The 18107-nt window shown below is 40.3% G+C and overlaps 1 protein-coding gene across 2 annotated transcripts in view; it reads left to right on the forward strand.

Moving 5' to 3' along the window:
• USP32 (ubiquitin specific peptidase 32) overlaps positions 1 to 18107 on the forward strand; it is a 391424-nt gene that overhangs the window by 284669 nt on the left and 88648 nt on the right. For both annotated transcript variants that reach the window (XM_075336246.1, XM_075336247.1), the window contains exons 17-21: positions 2324 to 2478; positions 7549 to 7630; positions 10484 to 10558; positions 11346 to 11484; positions 17178 to 17283. In XM_075336246.1, coding sequence (XP_075192361.1) covers positions 2324 to 2478; positions 7549 to 7630; positions 10484 to 10558; positions 11346 to 11484; positions 17178 to 17283 — 557 coding nt within the window. The remainder of the gene's footprint in view (positions 1 to 2323; positions 2479 to 7548; positions 7631 to 10483; positions 10559 to 11345; positions 11485 to 17177; positions 17284 to 18107) is intronic.

Genomic DNA, 18107 nt, shown 5'->3' on the forward strand with positions numbered 1-18107 from the left:
TTTAGTTAATAGCTTTATAAAAGAACAAGTCCTGTTACTAGATTCATTCTGCCTGAACCAAAGCAACATTAATCATAGCCTGGCTACTCAATTGCAGCCATGTGTGATTTACTCAAACGCCACGGTGTTTAAGAGAAAGTGTAGTATGAAAATCCTGCCTCAGATTGTAGGAGAGACGTTGCTAGTCCAGCCATATTCTCCCCACCTCACTTAGGCTATGTGCGCACTGGAAAATGGAATTTTCTCAAGAAAATTCCGCAGGTATTCAAAGATTACCGCACCCGCGGTAAAAAAACGCGGCAAACCGCATGCGGTTTGCCGTGGTTTTACCGCGGTATTGTTCGCGGTATTGCCGCGGTTTTGCCACGTGCGGGTTGAGATGTGCTTTATTGCATTCAATGCAATAAAGCACATTGAAGAAAAAAAAAAAAAAAGTCATTTCATTCTGAGATAGTAGATAGATAAAGAGACAGAAGAATAGATAGAGAGATAGACAGATAGAGGACAGATTGCTGCATTTCCCACGGTCGGCAGTGAGTTCACATTACCGGCCGTGGGAAATGACCGGTAATTACCTCTGCTGTCTCGCTGCGAGACAGCAGAGGTAATTCAGCGCTGTGTGTCAGTCGCGGCTGGACGCAAGCAGCGCAGGACGCCGGAGCTGTGGATTACGCTGGAGCTTTGTTTCGGGAGGGGTTAATAAAATGGTGAACGAGGCTTGTTTGTTTTATTTAAAATAACCCCTTGTTATTTAAATTAACCCCTTGTATTACCCTGACTGCCACTGCTACACGGCGGCAGGAAGAGCCGGGGACACGCCGGTACTGCCGCATAATGCTTGAGACAGTCCCGGGGCAGCTGCGGCTGATATTCTCGGCTGCGGGAGGGGGAGTGAGGCGGGGGACATTAACCCTGCCCCTCGCCCTCCCCAGCCTGAGAATACCGTGTGCTTACCTCGGCTGGACGGTAAATATGCAGCGGAGCCCACGTGTTTTGTTTTCTATATTTCCGTTTGCTTTCTATGTGTGTTCTATGTGTCTGTGTTATATGTCTGTGATGTCTGTATGTGTATGTGATCTGTGTGTTTGTTTACTCTCTGCTCCGCTTCCTCTTCCTGTAATGACATCACTTTCCTGCAAAACCGCAGACAAGCGATGTACATTACCGGAGGTAAACCGCGAAATACCGCAGGGAATAATGCTGGAAAACGCAGTGAACCGCACAGAATTTGCTGCCTGCGTTATTCCCTGCGGGATTTCACGATTAACATTGGAGTCAATGTAGTGAAATCCCGCAGCGACGTGCGGAAAAGAATTGACATGCAATTGTTTTTGCTGCGGGAATCCCGCAAAAAAACTTGCAGCTGTCAAATTCCGCCTAGTGCGAACAGGATTTTTTTTGCCCATAGGTTTTGCTGGTGATTCACTGCAGAGATGTTATGAACATTTTCTGCAGCGAAACATGCAGCAAAACCGCAAAAAATCCGCGGCAAAATCCGGTAAGTGCGCACATAGCCTTAAGGGGATTTACAGGTCTTTTATTACGTGCACAGGGGATAGACATGTCAATCAACTGGACTGGGGCGGAGAGATGCCAGCTGGGGGTCACCCCTGAATACTCACATATTTCCCTATGGTCCCTGACCAGCTTTTAGCACTGTGTGTTTTCTATAAAATAATGCAAATTAAAAAGAAAAAAAAAAGTTTTTTCAAAACGTTAATATGATCAAGATTTTACATGCCTAGCCTGTTGTTATTATAGAGTATAAAAAACCCCACTAACAATAAATACATGAAAATTGTGTATTTTTTTAATTTTTTTTTATTTTTTTTACACCTGTTCACTTTCTAGAAAATAATTGAACAGATTCTATCCTTTTAATTATAGTATTATAGTGCAATGGTTCACAATGTTCCTTTTACTTTAAGAAAGTTGTTTGTTTGTTTTTTAATTATAAAACCCAAAAACTTGTTTTAGTATTATTTTCAGCATTATTCCTATTAAAATATTGATGTAAAATAAAGACTTAGCGCATGAGATATATATATTTTTTATTTTTAGGTTCTTTGAAACTATAACAACTGGTTTGTCAGAGTAGGCCTCTCTACTCCTTCACACATTAATATACTTTGCATTATATTGTTATTTTTTTGTCTCATGACAATCATCTAATAGTAAATGAAAATAAAACCTAAAGCTGAAGAGATTTTGTCAGTAGTTGTTGAAGGCACCTTAAATTACATTACTGGTTTTCTCTGAACCACTGTATCAAGCCCTTAAATTCTGCATATTTATGCACCTTTCTTTTCCCCCCCAAAAACAGGAAATGTGCCATCTCCAAACGCACCTTTGAAAAGGGTTTTAGCATATACTGGATGCTTCAGCCGAATGCAGACGATAAAAGAAATCCATGAGTACCTTTCTCAGCGTTTACGCATTAAAGAAGAAGATATGCGTCTGTGGTTATATAATAGTGAGGTGATGTATAAAATTCTAAATTATTAATGTTTTAATGACTGAGCAGACAGGTATTTAAGTTATTTACACTAGAGACCAGTTTGCACTATTTTTATTTTATTTTTTTTTTTTTTAAGTGCAATATCAGCTCATTTTTACACTCCTACAGATCTTAATGGTGATATAAATGAGCAATAAGAGTTCATAAGCTTTCTGGAAAATGCCTGAAATCCTATATACTCATAGTACTACAGTAATTCCTTTTTCTCCTTCTCTCTCATCCTATTTTGTCTTATATTACAATAAATTCTAAGCGGTGTATAAAAACATTGTCCAACGATCATCTTACAAATGAGCAAACTATGATTTGACTTTTGATTAGGTGTTTTATGCAGGCATAATAAGCATTGGTTATTGACAGTGCATGTAATCATGTAAATGGGTGTGGAGCCAACCGGAAGGTAAACTGTATGTGAAGCGGTTGTAGTATCAGTCATTTATCCCGATATGCTTAGCACATTTCTGGTCTGTATGGTCAATCAGTGCTCATTTAGGCACCTTATGTGCCAATATGAAAATACCCTCAAAGGGTAACCATCATTTTTATTTCTTAAATCAGTATACATATGAAAATAAGACATTGTAATTAGTGATGAGCGGACTCGCAGAAATCTGGGACCGGCGGATCCCGGTGATCCGGTTTTTAAAATCCGGTTCCGGGCCGGTTTCCAGTCCCTATATAAGTCTATGGGGACCAGAATCTGGTGATTTTAAAATGTTGGTAGAAGGGATAGGGGGATAGGAGCAAGCAAGCTGTACTTACCGAGGCACCATCACGGCTGTACACTGTTTCCAGGCTAAGCATTCACTTCCGGGGCTGCAAATTAGACTTAATTGAATATGCACTGTTGCTTTCCCTGCCCACCGGCGCCTGTAATTGCTTGCAGTCAGACACGCCCCCATCCTTAGTGTCATCATGTTGGGTGGAAGGGGGGGTTTCTTTTGGGGGTGTCTGCTTTATTTGATGAAGAGTCCAGCTTTATTCTTTAACTTTTTTAGTTGCTTGGACACTTCCTTATGGAACCGTAACTAGGGCTTATTCTTGGGTTAGGTCTTATTTTCAGGGAAACTTGGTATCTGAAAGCCAAAACCAAGAGTGGAACAATCAGAGGAAAAGTATAATAGAAACACGGGCACCATTTCTCTATTTTTTTTTTCTTTTTTTCTTTATCCATTCCTGGTTTTGGCTACAGATACTGAGGTATAAAACTCACCAAATAGTCAACATGCACACATGGCCTATGGTGCTGGAGCTGCATTTAATTTCATTATACTATTTCTTGTCACACAAATAGTGTCTTTCCTTCCCTGCTCTTATAATCAAGTATGCCCATTTGGCATAGAAATATTCTGCAGACATATCCCAAGTGACTGACCCTTGACTGAGCAGTAAATGTGCTTCATGGAATGATTTGTGTTATGGGTTGTTTAGATGGTAAAAGACAAGGGCTGGAATTATTAATGTACTAATGGGATGTTTCAAGGAGATCATATAAACTGCAGATGTAGTAAAGACGCCATGAACTATTCCAGGATTTCTATAGTGTAATGCTATGTGGCCCATGTTTGTTAGTTTAGCAGCCACTCTTGCTCCTTATTCCAGAGGTTGCTCTGGAGCACTCTGTAGTCATCATTTACACTCAGACAGTGGTAAATCCTTCTTACCTTGATGATCTGAAGTCTGACAAATATAAGGAATTACCAATGCATTAAGGATTAGTTCTCATATTCTTTTAGTAAAGTTATCATGGTGGCTTAGCTGTGGTAGTTTTCCTTAGCCAGATATTTAGACTTGCCACTTTCTGCATAAATTACAACAATATAATGTTCTACTTGGAAGCAGAAAACATGAGAACTGTCAAAATAATAAGAAATGGTTACTCTTGTAGGGGAATATAAATGTGTAGTTCTGAAAAACAGATTGCCCTCACCCAGAGGTGATGGGTGTAGGCATATCTACACCCACTGCAAAAATCTGTATGCCTAGATCCTAGAGAACCAGTCTGGAGAACATTTTTTTTTGTCATCATAGGCTACAAACCCTTTGCGTAGTCTGATCCTTTAGTAATTCCTTTCCTTCATAGTCTACCATCTACAACCCCTGGCAAAAATTATGGAATCACCTGGCTCTGAGGATGTTCATTCAGTTGTGTACTTTTGTTTAAAAAAAGAAGATCACAGACATGGCACAAAACTAAAGTAATTTCAAATGGCAACTTTCTGGCTTTAAGAAACATTAAAAAAAATCATGAAAACATAATGTGCTAGCCAGTAACTGTTACTTTCCAAGACCAAAGAGGGGGAAAAATAATGGAATCACTCATTTATGAGGAAGAAATTATGGAATCACCCTGTAAATTTTCATTCCCAAAACTAAAACCTGCATCAAATAAGATCTGTTCATTAGTCTGCGTCTAAAAAGGAGTGATCACACCTTGGAGAGCTGTTGCACCAAGTGGACTGACATGAATCATGGCTCCAACACGAGAGATGTCAATTGAAACAAAGCAGAGGATTATCAAACTCTTAAAAGACGGTAAATCTTCACGCAATGTTGCAAAAGATGTTGGTTGTTCAGTCAGCTGTGTCTAAAATCTGGACCAAATACAAACAACATGGGAAGGTTGTTAAAGGCAAACATACTGTTAGACCAAGGAAGACATCAAAGCATCAAGACGGGAAACTTAAAGCAATGTGTCTCCAAAACAGGAAATGCACAAAAAAAACAAATGAGGAACGAATGGGAGGAAACTGGAGTCAATGTCTGTGACCAAACTGTAAGAAACCGCCTAAAGGAAATTGGATTTACATATAGAAAAGCTAAACAATAAAAAGATGACTGCCTGAAGAGAACATGTAAATTTCCACAGTCATTGGTGATATGGGGCTGCATGTCAGGTAAAGGCACTCGGGAGATGGCTGTCATTACATCTTCAATAAATGCCCAAGTTTACATTGAAATTTTGGACACTTTTCTTATCCCATTAATTGAAAGTATGTTTGGAGATGATATCATTTATCAAGATGATAATGCATCCTGCCATAGAGCAAAAGCTGTGAAAACATTCCTTGAAAAAAGACACATAAGGTCAATCACATGGCCTGCAAATAGTCCAGATCTCAATCCAATTGAAACTCTTTGGTGGAAGTTGAAGAAAATAGTCCATGACAGGGCTCCAACCTGCAAAGCTGATCTGGCAACAGCAATCAGAGAAATTTGGAGCCAGATTGATGATGAGTACTGTTTGTCACTCATTAAGACCTTGCCTAAGAGACTGTAACCTGTTATAAAAGCCAGAGGTGGTGGAACAAAATACTAGTGATATATTGGAGTATTATTTTGTTTGTTTTTCATGATTCCATAATTTTCTCCTCATAATTGAGTGATTCCATATTTTTTCCCCCGTTTAATCTTTAAAAGTAACAGTTACTTGCTAGCACTTTGTGTTCATGATTTTTTATTTTCTTTTTTTTTTTTTTTTTTTTTTTTTTTTAGTGTTTCTTAAGGCCAGAAAGTTGCCATTTGAAATTACTTTAGTTTTGTGCCATGTCTGTGAGCTGCTTTTTTTAAACAAAAGTAAACAACTGAATGAACATCCTCAGAGCCAGGTGATTCCATAATTTTTGCCAGGGGTTGTTTAAGAAATTGGGGCAGAAAGTCTCTGCAATGTGCTGTACCTCTCATTTTTCTCCCAAAAATGTATACATACCGTAAATTGACAAGTGGTTGCTACCTTTCTCCTTGTCTATGGGCTGGACGGACATAGTATTGATGCAACCTATGCAGCCGCAGAGGAGCCAAAGAGGTAGGGGGGCCACATCCACCCCCAAAGCAGAACACCGCTTCTGTCGCATAAGGGGCCTATTATGATGAACATCTGGGCTGTAAGAGGCCCATATTTTGCTCTTGCACAAAGGCTTTTTTCTGTTTGTGCACGCTCGTGCCTATGGGGGTTTTCTGTGCCCACTCCACAGCCTATGTTTTTTTCTGTGCCCGCTCCTGCCAATGGGGTTTTTCTGTGCCCACTCCTGCCTATGGTTTTTTTCTGTGCCCGCTCCTGCTTATGGGGTTTTTCTGTGCCCACTCCTGCCTGTTTTTTTTTCTGTGGCCGCTCCTGCGTATAGGGTTTGTCTGTGTCCATTCTGAAAATCTTAGCACAATGGCAGAGGTTGTAGTGACACCACCTATCAACACTGGGCTTGGTAACACTAACTTCTTGAAATGTAATCATACATTTCCGGGAGGAATAAGAGATGGCAATACAGAGTCCTATAGAAAGGTGCTTCAGGATTATTTCATGGGAATTATATGTATTCACTAAATTGGATACATTAGCTATTGACCACTTTTAATCAAGACTTTTTGCCAAGAAAAATAAGTTTATTTTCATGGTTTTGCAAATTGAGAGTTTCACAAACTCTCTCATTGTAAGTTTATGCCTTTTAGTCAAAACATGACTAAGTAAAGTCCACATTTTTTTTCATAGTAGGAACTTGAAAATGTTTACTAGCCCTAATGCTATATTTCATGTTTTATATTACTTACTAGTATTTTTCCAACTTGCACTGTTTTGCCTGAAGAGACAGGGCTCATTCAGACTCTGGTATCTTTTTCGTATCCAAAAAATGGACCAGATTTTTGTTTTTTCCCACGGTTTGGTCCCCATGTACGTTTTTACTATGAGTTTCATCAGTTGTGGGTTTTTTTACTAGATTTTTCAAAGTTCTTTTATCAAACAAATCTGAAAATTAGCACTACTGTAAGATGCAGCCACGTACAGCATACAGATACAGCATTTTATAGACTTGTACTACAGCGTTTCTGCCAAGACTGTGATCAAAACTGACAGGTTTGGGGGTTTTTTGTCAATCACTTGGCCTGCAAAGTAACACTTTGGCATGGGAATAGCCCCATAGACGATTTTGAATAAGAGTTTCATCTATGAAAATCACGGACAGAACTCGTATGTGAAACACACACATCTGAATAAGACCTAAAAGGTCCTTTTTGTTTTATTTTTTTTCATCTAGAACTATCTAACGCTATTAGATGATGAAGACCATAAACTGGAATATCTAAAAATCCAGGATGAGCAGCACTTGGTAATAGAAGGTAATTAGACCTTATGATAGATCAATTGGTAGGAATCTTAAACACAAGTACCATATTTTGTATAGAATTGCATTATATTTCTTTTCAGTAGATATCTTCCATGGATTTGTCATTAACCTAATATCTACCAATGTCCTTTTTTTGGGACGCCTAATCTTTTGCTTAAAATTCATCAAATTAATAATTAATTTATTTAATTTTTACATTACATTAATTAATTTAGCTTCAAATTCATTTTAATTTTTAATTTTTATTTTTTTATTAAAAATCTGTCATTTCATAAAAAAAAGAACATTTCTAATTTGGCAAGTAATGGGTTAAAGGGAATCTGTCACCCGTTTTTTTGGGTTTGTTTTTTTTTTTTTTTGCTTCCCCATATGAGAGCAGCATATTATAGGGTCAGAGCCTCTGATTAGAGATGAGCGAACCTGACGTTTTATGTTCGGAAACAGACTTTCAAAAACACAAAGTTTGAAGTTCGAGTGTGTTATGAGCGTAAACCACTCAAGGGAGCAGCGCTGTGCTTGGGTATGAGTGATGCTCAGCCCTTTGCGAGCTTAATGCAGTGTTTGAACAGCTGGGGGTAAAATCAGCGTGATCAGATGCAGTGTGCACACACACTGTACAAAAAAAAAAAATAAATATTTGAATAGCACTGCCCACCCTCCCCCGGAAGTGATCTACTTATGGCTGGCTGCATGTGGGTGGAGACACAAACTACCCAATTACAGACTTCCATTGAGGTTCGGATCAAGTTGGGGGTCACAAACCGAACACTTAGGAGGTTCAACTATAGCTGCCGAACTGAACTTCCAAAGGTTTGCTCAGGTCTACCCGTGATTCCACCCATGTATCACTTACCAGTCTGCCTGGTGTCATTTTGATACAATCACTGGTTTGCCTCCTGCAGATCTGTCAATTCTCTAAATGTAGAGCCCTGCACCACTGACCGCTTTAAATGGGTTTTCCCTACAAAGTTAATTTAAAAGTTGATTTTAATCACTAGATCTTGGAATAATAATAATTTCCACATTTGGATGTGCGAGAATCTTATATATGTGCCCCTGCTCCATACTGTATAATGGCCGTGTCTGACCATACAAAGACATGGTCTGATCATACCACATCTCATGGAAAGGGGAGGAAGTAAAAAAGTATACAGACATTACAGCATGGGATGATAGCTGATATGTTTTTGTGAGATAAAGCATTTTCCTGCCTGTCTTTAAAAAAAGGTTTTACCTCAAATAAAGCATAATTTGTGATCCCCTGCTGTGTTGTACATATAGTTTATTACTTCCTCTCCAGCCCAGGAGATGTGGAATAATCAGACCATGTTCGTGTACGGTCTGAAAAAAATATAACCCAGTACATAGCAGGGGCACATATATAAGATTATCTCAGCACAGGAACATTTATTTTTTTTATTTTTTTTTTTTAAACGTATCCAATTGTGGAAATTATTACTGCAAGATCTATTAATTCCAATGAACTTTGTTCTTGGGAAAACCCCCTTTAAGTCCGCGTACAGTGTACACAGAAAGCTGCCAATCAGTGGTGGGGTTATAGAGAGCTCATAAATAAACTTGACTACCTGACAGCAGTTGTACTAATCCTCTAATGATGATCTCCTGATGATAAAACAGTGATTTTAGGAAAACTACATTGAACAGTGATACATTGCTGGAAGCGGGGTCTCTAGCTCTACATTTGGCTGCTCTCAAATTACAAGGTGAAAACCTGGCAATAGATTTCCTTTAATCAATATTTGTATGAAGTGAACATTACATTATTATGTGACCCACTGGCAATTACATAAACATGATTGATGTGTGGTATGTAGACACTACTCCTTTACTTTCTCTGACACAATCAGTTGTAGATCAGTTTTCCAGTTACTTTCATTGTGAATGTTAGTCTGTCATGTTTCAGGCAGGTAGGCTGCAAGTGTTACTGTGCTGTCTGAGAGAGATGACATGTGAATTCACAAGTTTCCTTTAATTTATGCCAGGAATTGTCTTGCATATCATTTTCTTACAAACTCCTTATAAATTAGAAGCAGCGCCTTCCAACAGGATTTCTTTTCAAGACTGGTGTGTAGAAAACCTGTCTTCATATATTCTAATCATAGATTAACCTAGAGCGACCTGCAGCAGCTCCTAGCGGGATCACCGTGCCTTACTATCTGCATTCTTATCATGTTTAATATGTAAGTCTATGCAATTAGCTCCTAGGCGCCCTCTAGTGGTAATGCAGACACTTGGAATGTAGTGTTAAATCTTTTCCAGGGGTTTAGAGCGCTGCATCAGAAAATTAAAGTTCCAGTCCAAAGAAATTTTGTAAAAATGAATTTTGAATCAGTTATTTGTGGATTTGCACTTGGCAGATTTTGCTTAGTTCATCAAAATGGGGTTGTTTGGGTGGCAAATATGCCTTTCTGCAAGCTTCATTCAGATGAATAGGATAGTCGCCGAAATTTGTGCACTAAAATTTTCTGTGTGAATTCTCCCTCATATTTAAAAAAAAAATAAAATATATATATATAATTTATAAAAACGACTAGAAAAATATATATATATATATATATATATATATATATATATATATATATATATATAATATATATATATACGACTAGCTCTCTAGTGTTGAAATTCACTTTTTACCATAAGAAGCAGCGACTAGGCTGTAAGCAAACAAAATATATAAGCGCACTATTCAAAGGATAGAGTTTTTACATAAAGTCCTGAGGTACAGCCCTGCAACCAAATAACACTTTAATATGCTGATTGTTGATGTGTTCCTGATTGTCTGTTTTTCCATTTTTTTGTTTACCCATTTTTTTACTTTTAGTTCGGAACAAAGATATGAGTTGGCCTGAAGAAATGTCATTTATTGCAAACAGCAGTAAAATTGACAGGCATAAAGGTAAGGCAGGAGATCACTTCAACTCATTTTGAGTGATATATATATTTATTTTAATTTATTTATTTTGGTAAGCCAAATTGATTGCAAAGAGATTTTTCCAAGAATACAATATTGATGGCTCATTAGTAGATTTGTCTGAGCTTGACTTCCGGCCCACTCGCTAATTGGCTGATAAGAGGAGCCACAGTGCTCCAGTAAATGCCACCTCTTCTCCCATGTATGCAATAAGAGATACGTGGTGCTGCGTAATCAGCTGTTCGTTGGTGGTACTGGGTGTCTGAATTTTTTGGATCTTTTTTTACACAGGGACTCCTGACCAGAACTGTCAAAAGTCCGTTCATAGCCACCATTAATAGGTTCACTTTAAGTGTGAAATCTATCAGGTCCAATATGCACCCAGAACCACGGGTTCGGGCGGCGATGGCGGCGGAGAGATGAGTGAGATCATCCTCTGACGCTGCGCATTCATTAGCATGTTAGCACGCCCACAGGGGCGTACTAACATGCTAATGGGGTCGACTAGCAAGGGAAGCAACACCCAGTGGACTAGTCCCCGAGCTCATTAGCATACGGTAAAAGATGTTTAGAAATATTTTTTCTATAGATCTCTCCATCTATGCTAGTGTATACAGGGACGGTTAGGAAAGGATTAGCAATATGCACCCAGAACTGCTCGTGGTTCTGGGTGCATATTGGACCTGACAGGTTCCCTTTTTATGTTTTAGCTATGTTAAAATGAATTCCTGTTTATTTGGCTATATTGTCCTTTTATTTACTTTACTTCTAGTTCCCACTGAAAAGGGAGCAACAGGTCTCAGTAATTTGGGGAACACTTGCTTTATGAACTCCAGTATCCAGTGTGTCAGCAACACCCAGCCTCTTACCAAGTATTTCATCTCCGGGAGACATCTGTATGAGCTTAACAGGTAATGAAAAAATAAAGCAAAAAACAAAGATGCATACATACAGTGACATGTAAACGTTTGGCCACCTCTGATCCAAATTACTGTTATTGTGCACAGTTAAACAAGTTGAATCACTTAACAGCATAACGTTTTATCATCGTTAGGAAAGGCCAGGTGATGCAAATTTCACGTTTTTATAAAACCCAGCCTCCTCTAACCTTGTGTGAAAACCCAGCATCCATGCGTTCTTCTAATAATCTACCTAGCACTCTGAAAATAAAAATGGTGGAGGTCCACAAAGCAGGCCACTGAGTGTGTGTGTGTGTGTGTGTGTGTGTGTGTGTGTGTGTGTGTGTATATGTATGTACCGTATTTTTCGGACCATAAGACGCACTTTTTTTCCCCCAAATGTTGGGGGAAAGTGGGGGGTGCGTCTTATGGTCTGACTATAAGGCTGCGGGGAATGAGGGTGCCGCGGTGCAGCGGGTCATCGGCGGCACGAGAAGGCTGTAACAGCCTGCCGTGACCATGTGGGTCCGCTCATTACATATGCACGCCCATCCTCCCGCCCATCATCTCTCAGCGAAACCGGCGCTGACAGGTGGGCGGGGTGATGGGCGGGGGGGGGGGGGGTGCGTGCATAATTAGCAGCCGGCCGTGATCACCCCTGGCAACTACAGCCTGGAGTGATCATGTGCGGCTCTATTCACTGCCCCCCGTGCATCATTATCAGCGCGGGGTGCAGTGAATCAGTGTACTCACCCGTCACCATGTGTGGAGCCGCCCCCCTGTAGCATCGCGTCTTCCTGTCTGTGCCGGCGGTCAGCTGATCTGGACACTAGCGGCGCGCACCGCGATGACGTCATCGCTGTGCGCGCCGCTACTATCCACAGAATCGATCAGCTTACCGCCGGCACAGACAGGAAGACGCGATGCTGCAGACACCGGTGACTGCTCCACACAGCCGCGCTGCAGCTGAGACAGAGATCGGTGCTTCAGGGAGTGAGGAAGGGTAAGTATAAACGTTTATTTTTTTTTTCCTGTGCCACAGGATACACGCCATTTACCAGGATGGGGTCATTTCATGAGCAGGATGGATGGGGGCATTTCATGAGCAGGATGGATGGGGGCATTTCATGAGCAGGATGGATGGGGGCATTTCATGAGCAGGATGGATGGGGGCATTTCATGAGCAGGATGGATGGGGGCATTTCATGAGCAGGATGGATGGGGCATTTCATGAGCAGGATGGATGGGGGCATTTCATGGGCAGGATGGATGGGGGCATTTCATGAGCAGGATGGATGGGGGCATATCATGAGCAGGATGAATGGGGGCATTTCATGAGCAGGATGGATGGGGGCATTTCATGAGCAGGATGGATGGGGGCATTTCATGAGCAGGATGGATGGGGGCATTTCATGAGCAGGATGGATGGGGGCTTTTCATGAGCAGGATGGATGGGGGCTTTTCATGAGCAGGATGGATGGGGGCATTTCATGAGCAGGATGGATGGGGGCATATCATGAGCAGGATGGATGGGGGGTATATCATGAGCAGGATGGATGGGGGCATTTCATGAGCAGGATGGATGGGGGCATTTCATGAGCAGGATGGATGGGGGCATTTCATGAGCAGGATGGATGGGGGCATATCATGAGCAGGATGGATGGGGGCATATCATGAGCAGGATGTATGGGGCATATCATGAGCAGGATGGATGGGGGCATATCATGAGCAGGATGGATGGGGGCATTTCATGAGCAGGATGGATGGGGGCATTTCATGAGCAGGATGGATGGGGGCATTTCATGAGCAGGATGGATGGGGGCATTTCATGAGCAGGATGGATGGGGGCATTTCATGAGCAGGATGGATGGGGCATTTCATGAGCAGGATGGATGGGGGCATATCATGAGCAGGATGGATGGGGGCATATCATGAGCAGGATGGATGGGGGCATATCATGAGCAGGATGGATGGGGGTATATCATGAGCAGGATGGATGGGGGGTATATTATTAGCAGGATGGGGGGTATATGAGCAGGATCATATACAAGGCAGGAGGATCCTTATCAGAATGGGGTACCTTAGTAGAGAATTTGGGGACATTACCCCCATAACAGTGTCAGCAGCAGATCCTCGCCCCATAACAGTGTGTCATGACCATATTTTTTGGTTAAAATTTTATTTTCCTATTTTCCTCCTCTAAAACCAGGGTGCGTCTTATGGTCAGGTGCGTCTTATAGTCCGAAAAATACGTATATATATACGTGTATATATATATATATATATATATATATATATATATATATATATATATATATATATATATATATATATATATATATATATATATACAGTCAGGGCCAGAAATATTTGGACAGTGACACAAGTTTTGTTATTTTAGCTGTTTACAAAAACATGTTCAGAAATACAATTATATATATAATATGGGCTGAAAGTGCAAACTCCCAGCTGCAATAGGAGAGTTTTCACATCCAAATCGGAGAAAGGGTTTAGGAATCATAGCTCTGTAATGCATAGCCTCCTCTTTTTCAAGGGACCAAAAGTAATTGGACAAGGGACTCTAAGGGCTGCAATTAACTCTGAAGGCGTCTCCCTCGTTAACCTGTAATCAATGAAGTAGTTAAAAGGTCTGGGGTTGATTACAGGTGTGTGGTTTTGCATTTGGAAGCTGATGCTGTGACAATACAACATGCGGTCTAAGGAACTCTCAATTGATCTGAAGCAGAACATCCTGAGGCTGAAAAAAAAGAAAAAATCCATCAGAGAGATAGCAGACATGCTTGGAGTAGCAAAATCAACAGTCGGGTACATTCTGAGAAAAAAGGAATTGACTGGTGAGCTTGGGAACTCAAAAAGGCCTGGGCGTCCACGGATGACAACAGTGGTGGATGATCGCCGCATACTTTCTTTGGTGAAGAAGAACCCGTTCACAACATCAACTGAAGTCCAGAACACTCTCAGTGAAGTAGGTGTATCTGTCTCTAAGTCAACAGTAAAGAGAAGACTCCATGAAAGTAAATACAAAGGGTTCACATCTAGATGCAAACCATTCATCAATTCCAAAAATAGACAGGCCAGAGTTAAATTTGCTGAAAAACACCTCATGAAGCCAGCTCAGTTCTGGAAAAGTATTCTATGGACAGATGAGACAAAGATCAACCTGTACCAGAATGATGGGAAGAAAAAAGTTTGGAGAAGAAAGGGAACGGCACATGATCCAAGGCACACCACATCCTCTGTAAAACATGGTGGAGGCAACGTGATGGCATGGGCATGCATGGCTTTCAATGGCACTGGGTCACTTGTGTTTATTGATGACATAACAGCAGACAAGAGTAGCCGGATGAATTCTGAAGTGTACCGGGATATACTTTCAGCCCAGATTCAGCCAAATGCCGCAAAGTTGATCGGACGGCGCTTCATAGTACAGATGGACAATGACCCCAAGAATACAGCCAAAGCTACCCAGGAGTTCATGAGTGAAAAAAAGTGGAACATTCTGCAATGGTCAAGTCAATCACCAGATCTTAACCCAATTGAGCAAGCATTTCACTTGCTCAAATCCAGACTTAAGACGGAAAGACCCACAAACAAGCAAGACTTGAAGGCTGCGGCTGTAAAGGCCTGGCAAAGCATTAAGAAGGAGGAAACCCAGCGTTTGGTGATGTCCATGGGTTCCAGACTTAAGGCAGTGATTGCCTCCAAAGGATTCGCAACAAAATATTGAAAATAAAAATATTTTGTTTGGGTTTGGTTTATTTGTCCAATTACTTTTGACCTCCTAAAATGTGGAGTGTTTGTAAAGAAATGTGTACAATTCCTACAATTTCTATCAGATATTTTTGTTCAAACCTTCAAATTAAACGTTACAATCTGCACTTGAATTCTGTTGTAGAGGTTTCATTTCAAATCCAATGTGGTGGCATGCAGAGCCCAACTCGCGAAAATTGTGTCACTGTCCAAATATTTCTGGACCTAACTGTATATATATGCAATGGCAATATCTCAATAACTTGTCATGTGGCCTTGAGCTTCAAGTACAGCTTGACAACGAGTTTTCATGCTGTTCACAAGTCGAGTTATTGTCTGCTGCGACATGGCATACTACTCTTTTTCTATACAGAAATCAGCTGATCCCATAGGTTTTCTTTGTGATTCAGGTTTGAAAAAAGTACAGGCCACTCCATTTGAGATATCCCAGACTCCAACAGCCGTTCCCTAATGATGAAACCTCCATAAGCTGGAGCATTGTCGTCCATGTAGATGAAGTTAGGCCTGTGTTGTTCATGCAGAGGCACAATGACTGGATTAATGATGTTATTCAAGTAGTCACTGTACCATTCACAAAGTGTAGGGCAGTTCTGTATTGACTAGACACACCTGCCCACACTGTAACACCACCACCGCCAAAGCCTCGTCTGGTCACAACAGAGGCTTATGCATAGCGCTCTCCTTGATGTCTCCAACATCGTTGACAGCCATCATTTCTGCTCAGCATGAATCGACTTTCATCAGTGAACAGCACTGAGGCCCCACTGGTCCTTTGTCTAGTGTAGATGCTCCTGTGCTTGGTGATGTGGTGATTTACCCTTGCAAGTTGTCTACACAACGCTGATGTAAATGGTTTTGCATGGTCTGACATGACACTTGGGTTCCTCTCATCTCCGTTAAATGTGCCTGGAGTTGTGTGGCATTTATCATCCAGGTCCGAAAGGGCATTGTTCACAATGAAGCGTTCATCAGTGTGTGATGTGGTAAAAAGAAATCCACTTCTATCTTTCTGTGACAATTCCAGTTTCTCTTTATTTCTGTTGCAACCTGCTGATGATGCTCTGTGACACTCTAAGCTCAGTGGCCACTTCTATGTGAGAACATTCTGCTTGAAGTCTCATAATCGTAAACTACTGTAGATTGTTAGGTGTCGTCTTGGTCTCGTGATGCTAAAATGTGAACAGCGTGATGAAGAGGACTGTTTAAGTACCAATTCTAATTGAACAACTAAATTTATTGGGGACAAGTCATGTATCAAATACATGTTGTTAATTTTGCCATTAAGCTCCTTGTTAGAGAACAAGTTACGCAAAAAGTACTGAAACATTGAACAGTTGGACACGAGAAGGTCACATTTGGTTCAGCTGAAAAAGTTAGTGAATTTTAGAATCATCCTGAAATTTCACGCTTTTTATCCCTAGCGTTTTGTGAGTAGTGTGTGGATATGTATATATGTATATAATATTTATATATTTTTAGATATTTGTTGTATATATGCACATATTTATCATGATGTGTGAGTGCATTTTATTTAATTCGGAACTTGATGCTTCGGGGGACTGTTGGCCATGTAGAATGTTTGATCCGCTAACCACCACAATCACCTATATATGATGACATAACAATGTCTAAAATTATTTATGATGTTTTGTTTTTTTCAATAAAAGATTGATATTTCTTTGTGTAGCTATGAAACACCATGACCCTTCTGCAATTGCCCTTTTATATTCCTATTATTTTCCAATGTAAAAGAGCAGACTTTGGCCCTCTCATTGACCAGAACCTAGGTACTACCCATTTGGTTGGATACACAAAAGCTAAGCTAAATTTTAGATTTTGTTGTTTGTAGCCAAATTGCAACAATGATACAATTGTTGTAGCAGAAGTTAATAAATGGCCTTTTGTCATTCTAGAACAAACCCCATAGGGATGAAAGGACACATGGCAAAGTGCTATGGAGATTTGGTTCAGGAGCTGTGGAGTGGCACTCAGAAGAACGTGGCTCCTCTTAAGCTAAGGGTAAGCGGCAAATCTATATCCTGGAGTAGTGTAGCTTTACATTTTATATACTTTAACTTTTATATGGTATTTTTAACACATCACTATTTAACCCTATAATCACATTGGACTTATTGGTACGCCATACGTTAGGTAATCTTCTTTGAGCAGGCTGTGTTATTCAGTCATCATTGACCTCTAACAGCAGAAGGCGGAGCTGACAGTGGCATCTACAACATTTGACTCAGAGGCATGCCTGTCCAGCAATGTGATTGCATGGTACCGATGTGTTAGTGGCAGCCTGGGTTCTGCTTATGACCCCTCTGCTTGCAATTACAGTGCCCCTGTAGCTAGAATTTATAGGGCTGTGATTTTGACTATATAAGACAGTACTGTAGTGTTTCAGTATACAGTGTTAGCGATCAGGTGACCACTGATTCAGGTCCCCAAGGGGAGTAGTAAAAAAAAAAAGTTTTTAAGTAAGTAAAATGAAAATTCAAATCACCTCCTCATCCACAATTAAAAATATAGAAATAAAAAACACACTTTTTTTGGACTCTCCACGACCTTTAAAAGTCCGGTCTATCAAAATGTAAATTAATGCAATCGATAAACAATGTAATGAGAACAAAAATTGTAATGCTTGAATTGTGATGTTTTTGGTCAGTTCAACAATCCAAAAATGCAATAAGAATCAATAAGAAAAGCATCTCCCCAAAATGGTATCAATAAAGTCAACATAGGATGCAGAAAAACAAGAGTCACACAACTCCATCAACCGAAAAAATGAAAAAGTTATGGCTCTTGGGACATGACAAATGTTTTCTTTTTTTTACCCCTTAAAT

The sequence above is a fragment of the Anomaloglossus baeobatrachus genome, chromosome 2 (assembly GCF_048569485.1).
Source record: "Anomaloglossus baeobatrachus isolate aAnoBae1 chromosome 2, aAnoBae1.hap1, whole genome shotgun sequence".
Lineage (NCBI taxonomy): Eukaryota > Metazoa > Chordata > Amphibia > Anura > Aromobatidae > Anomaloglossus > Anomaloglossus baeobatrachus.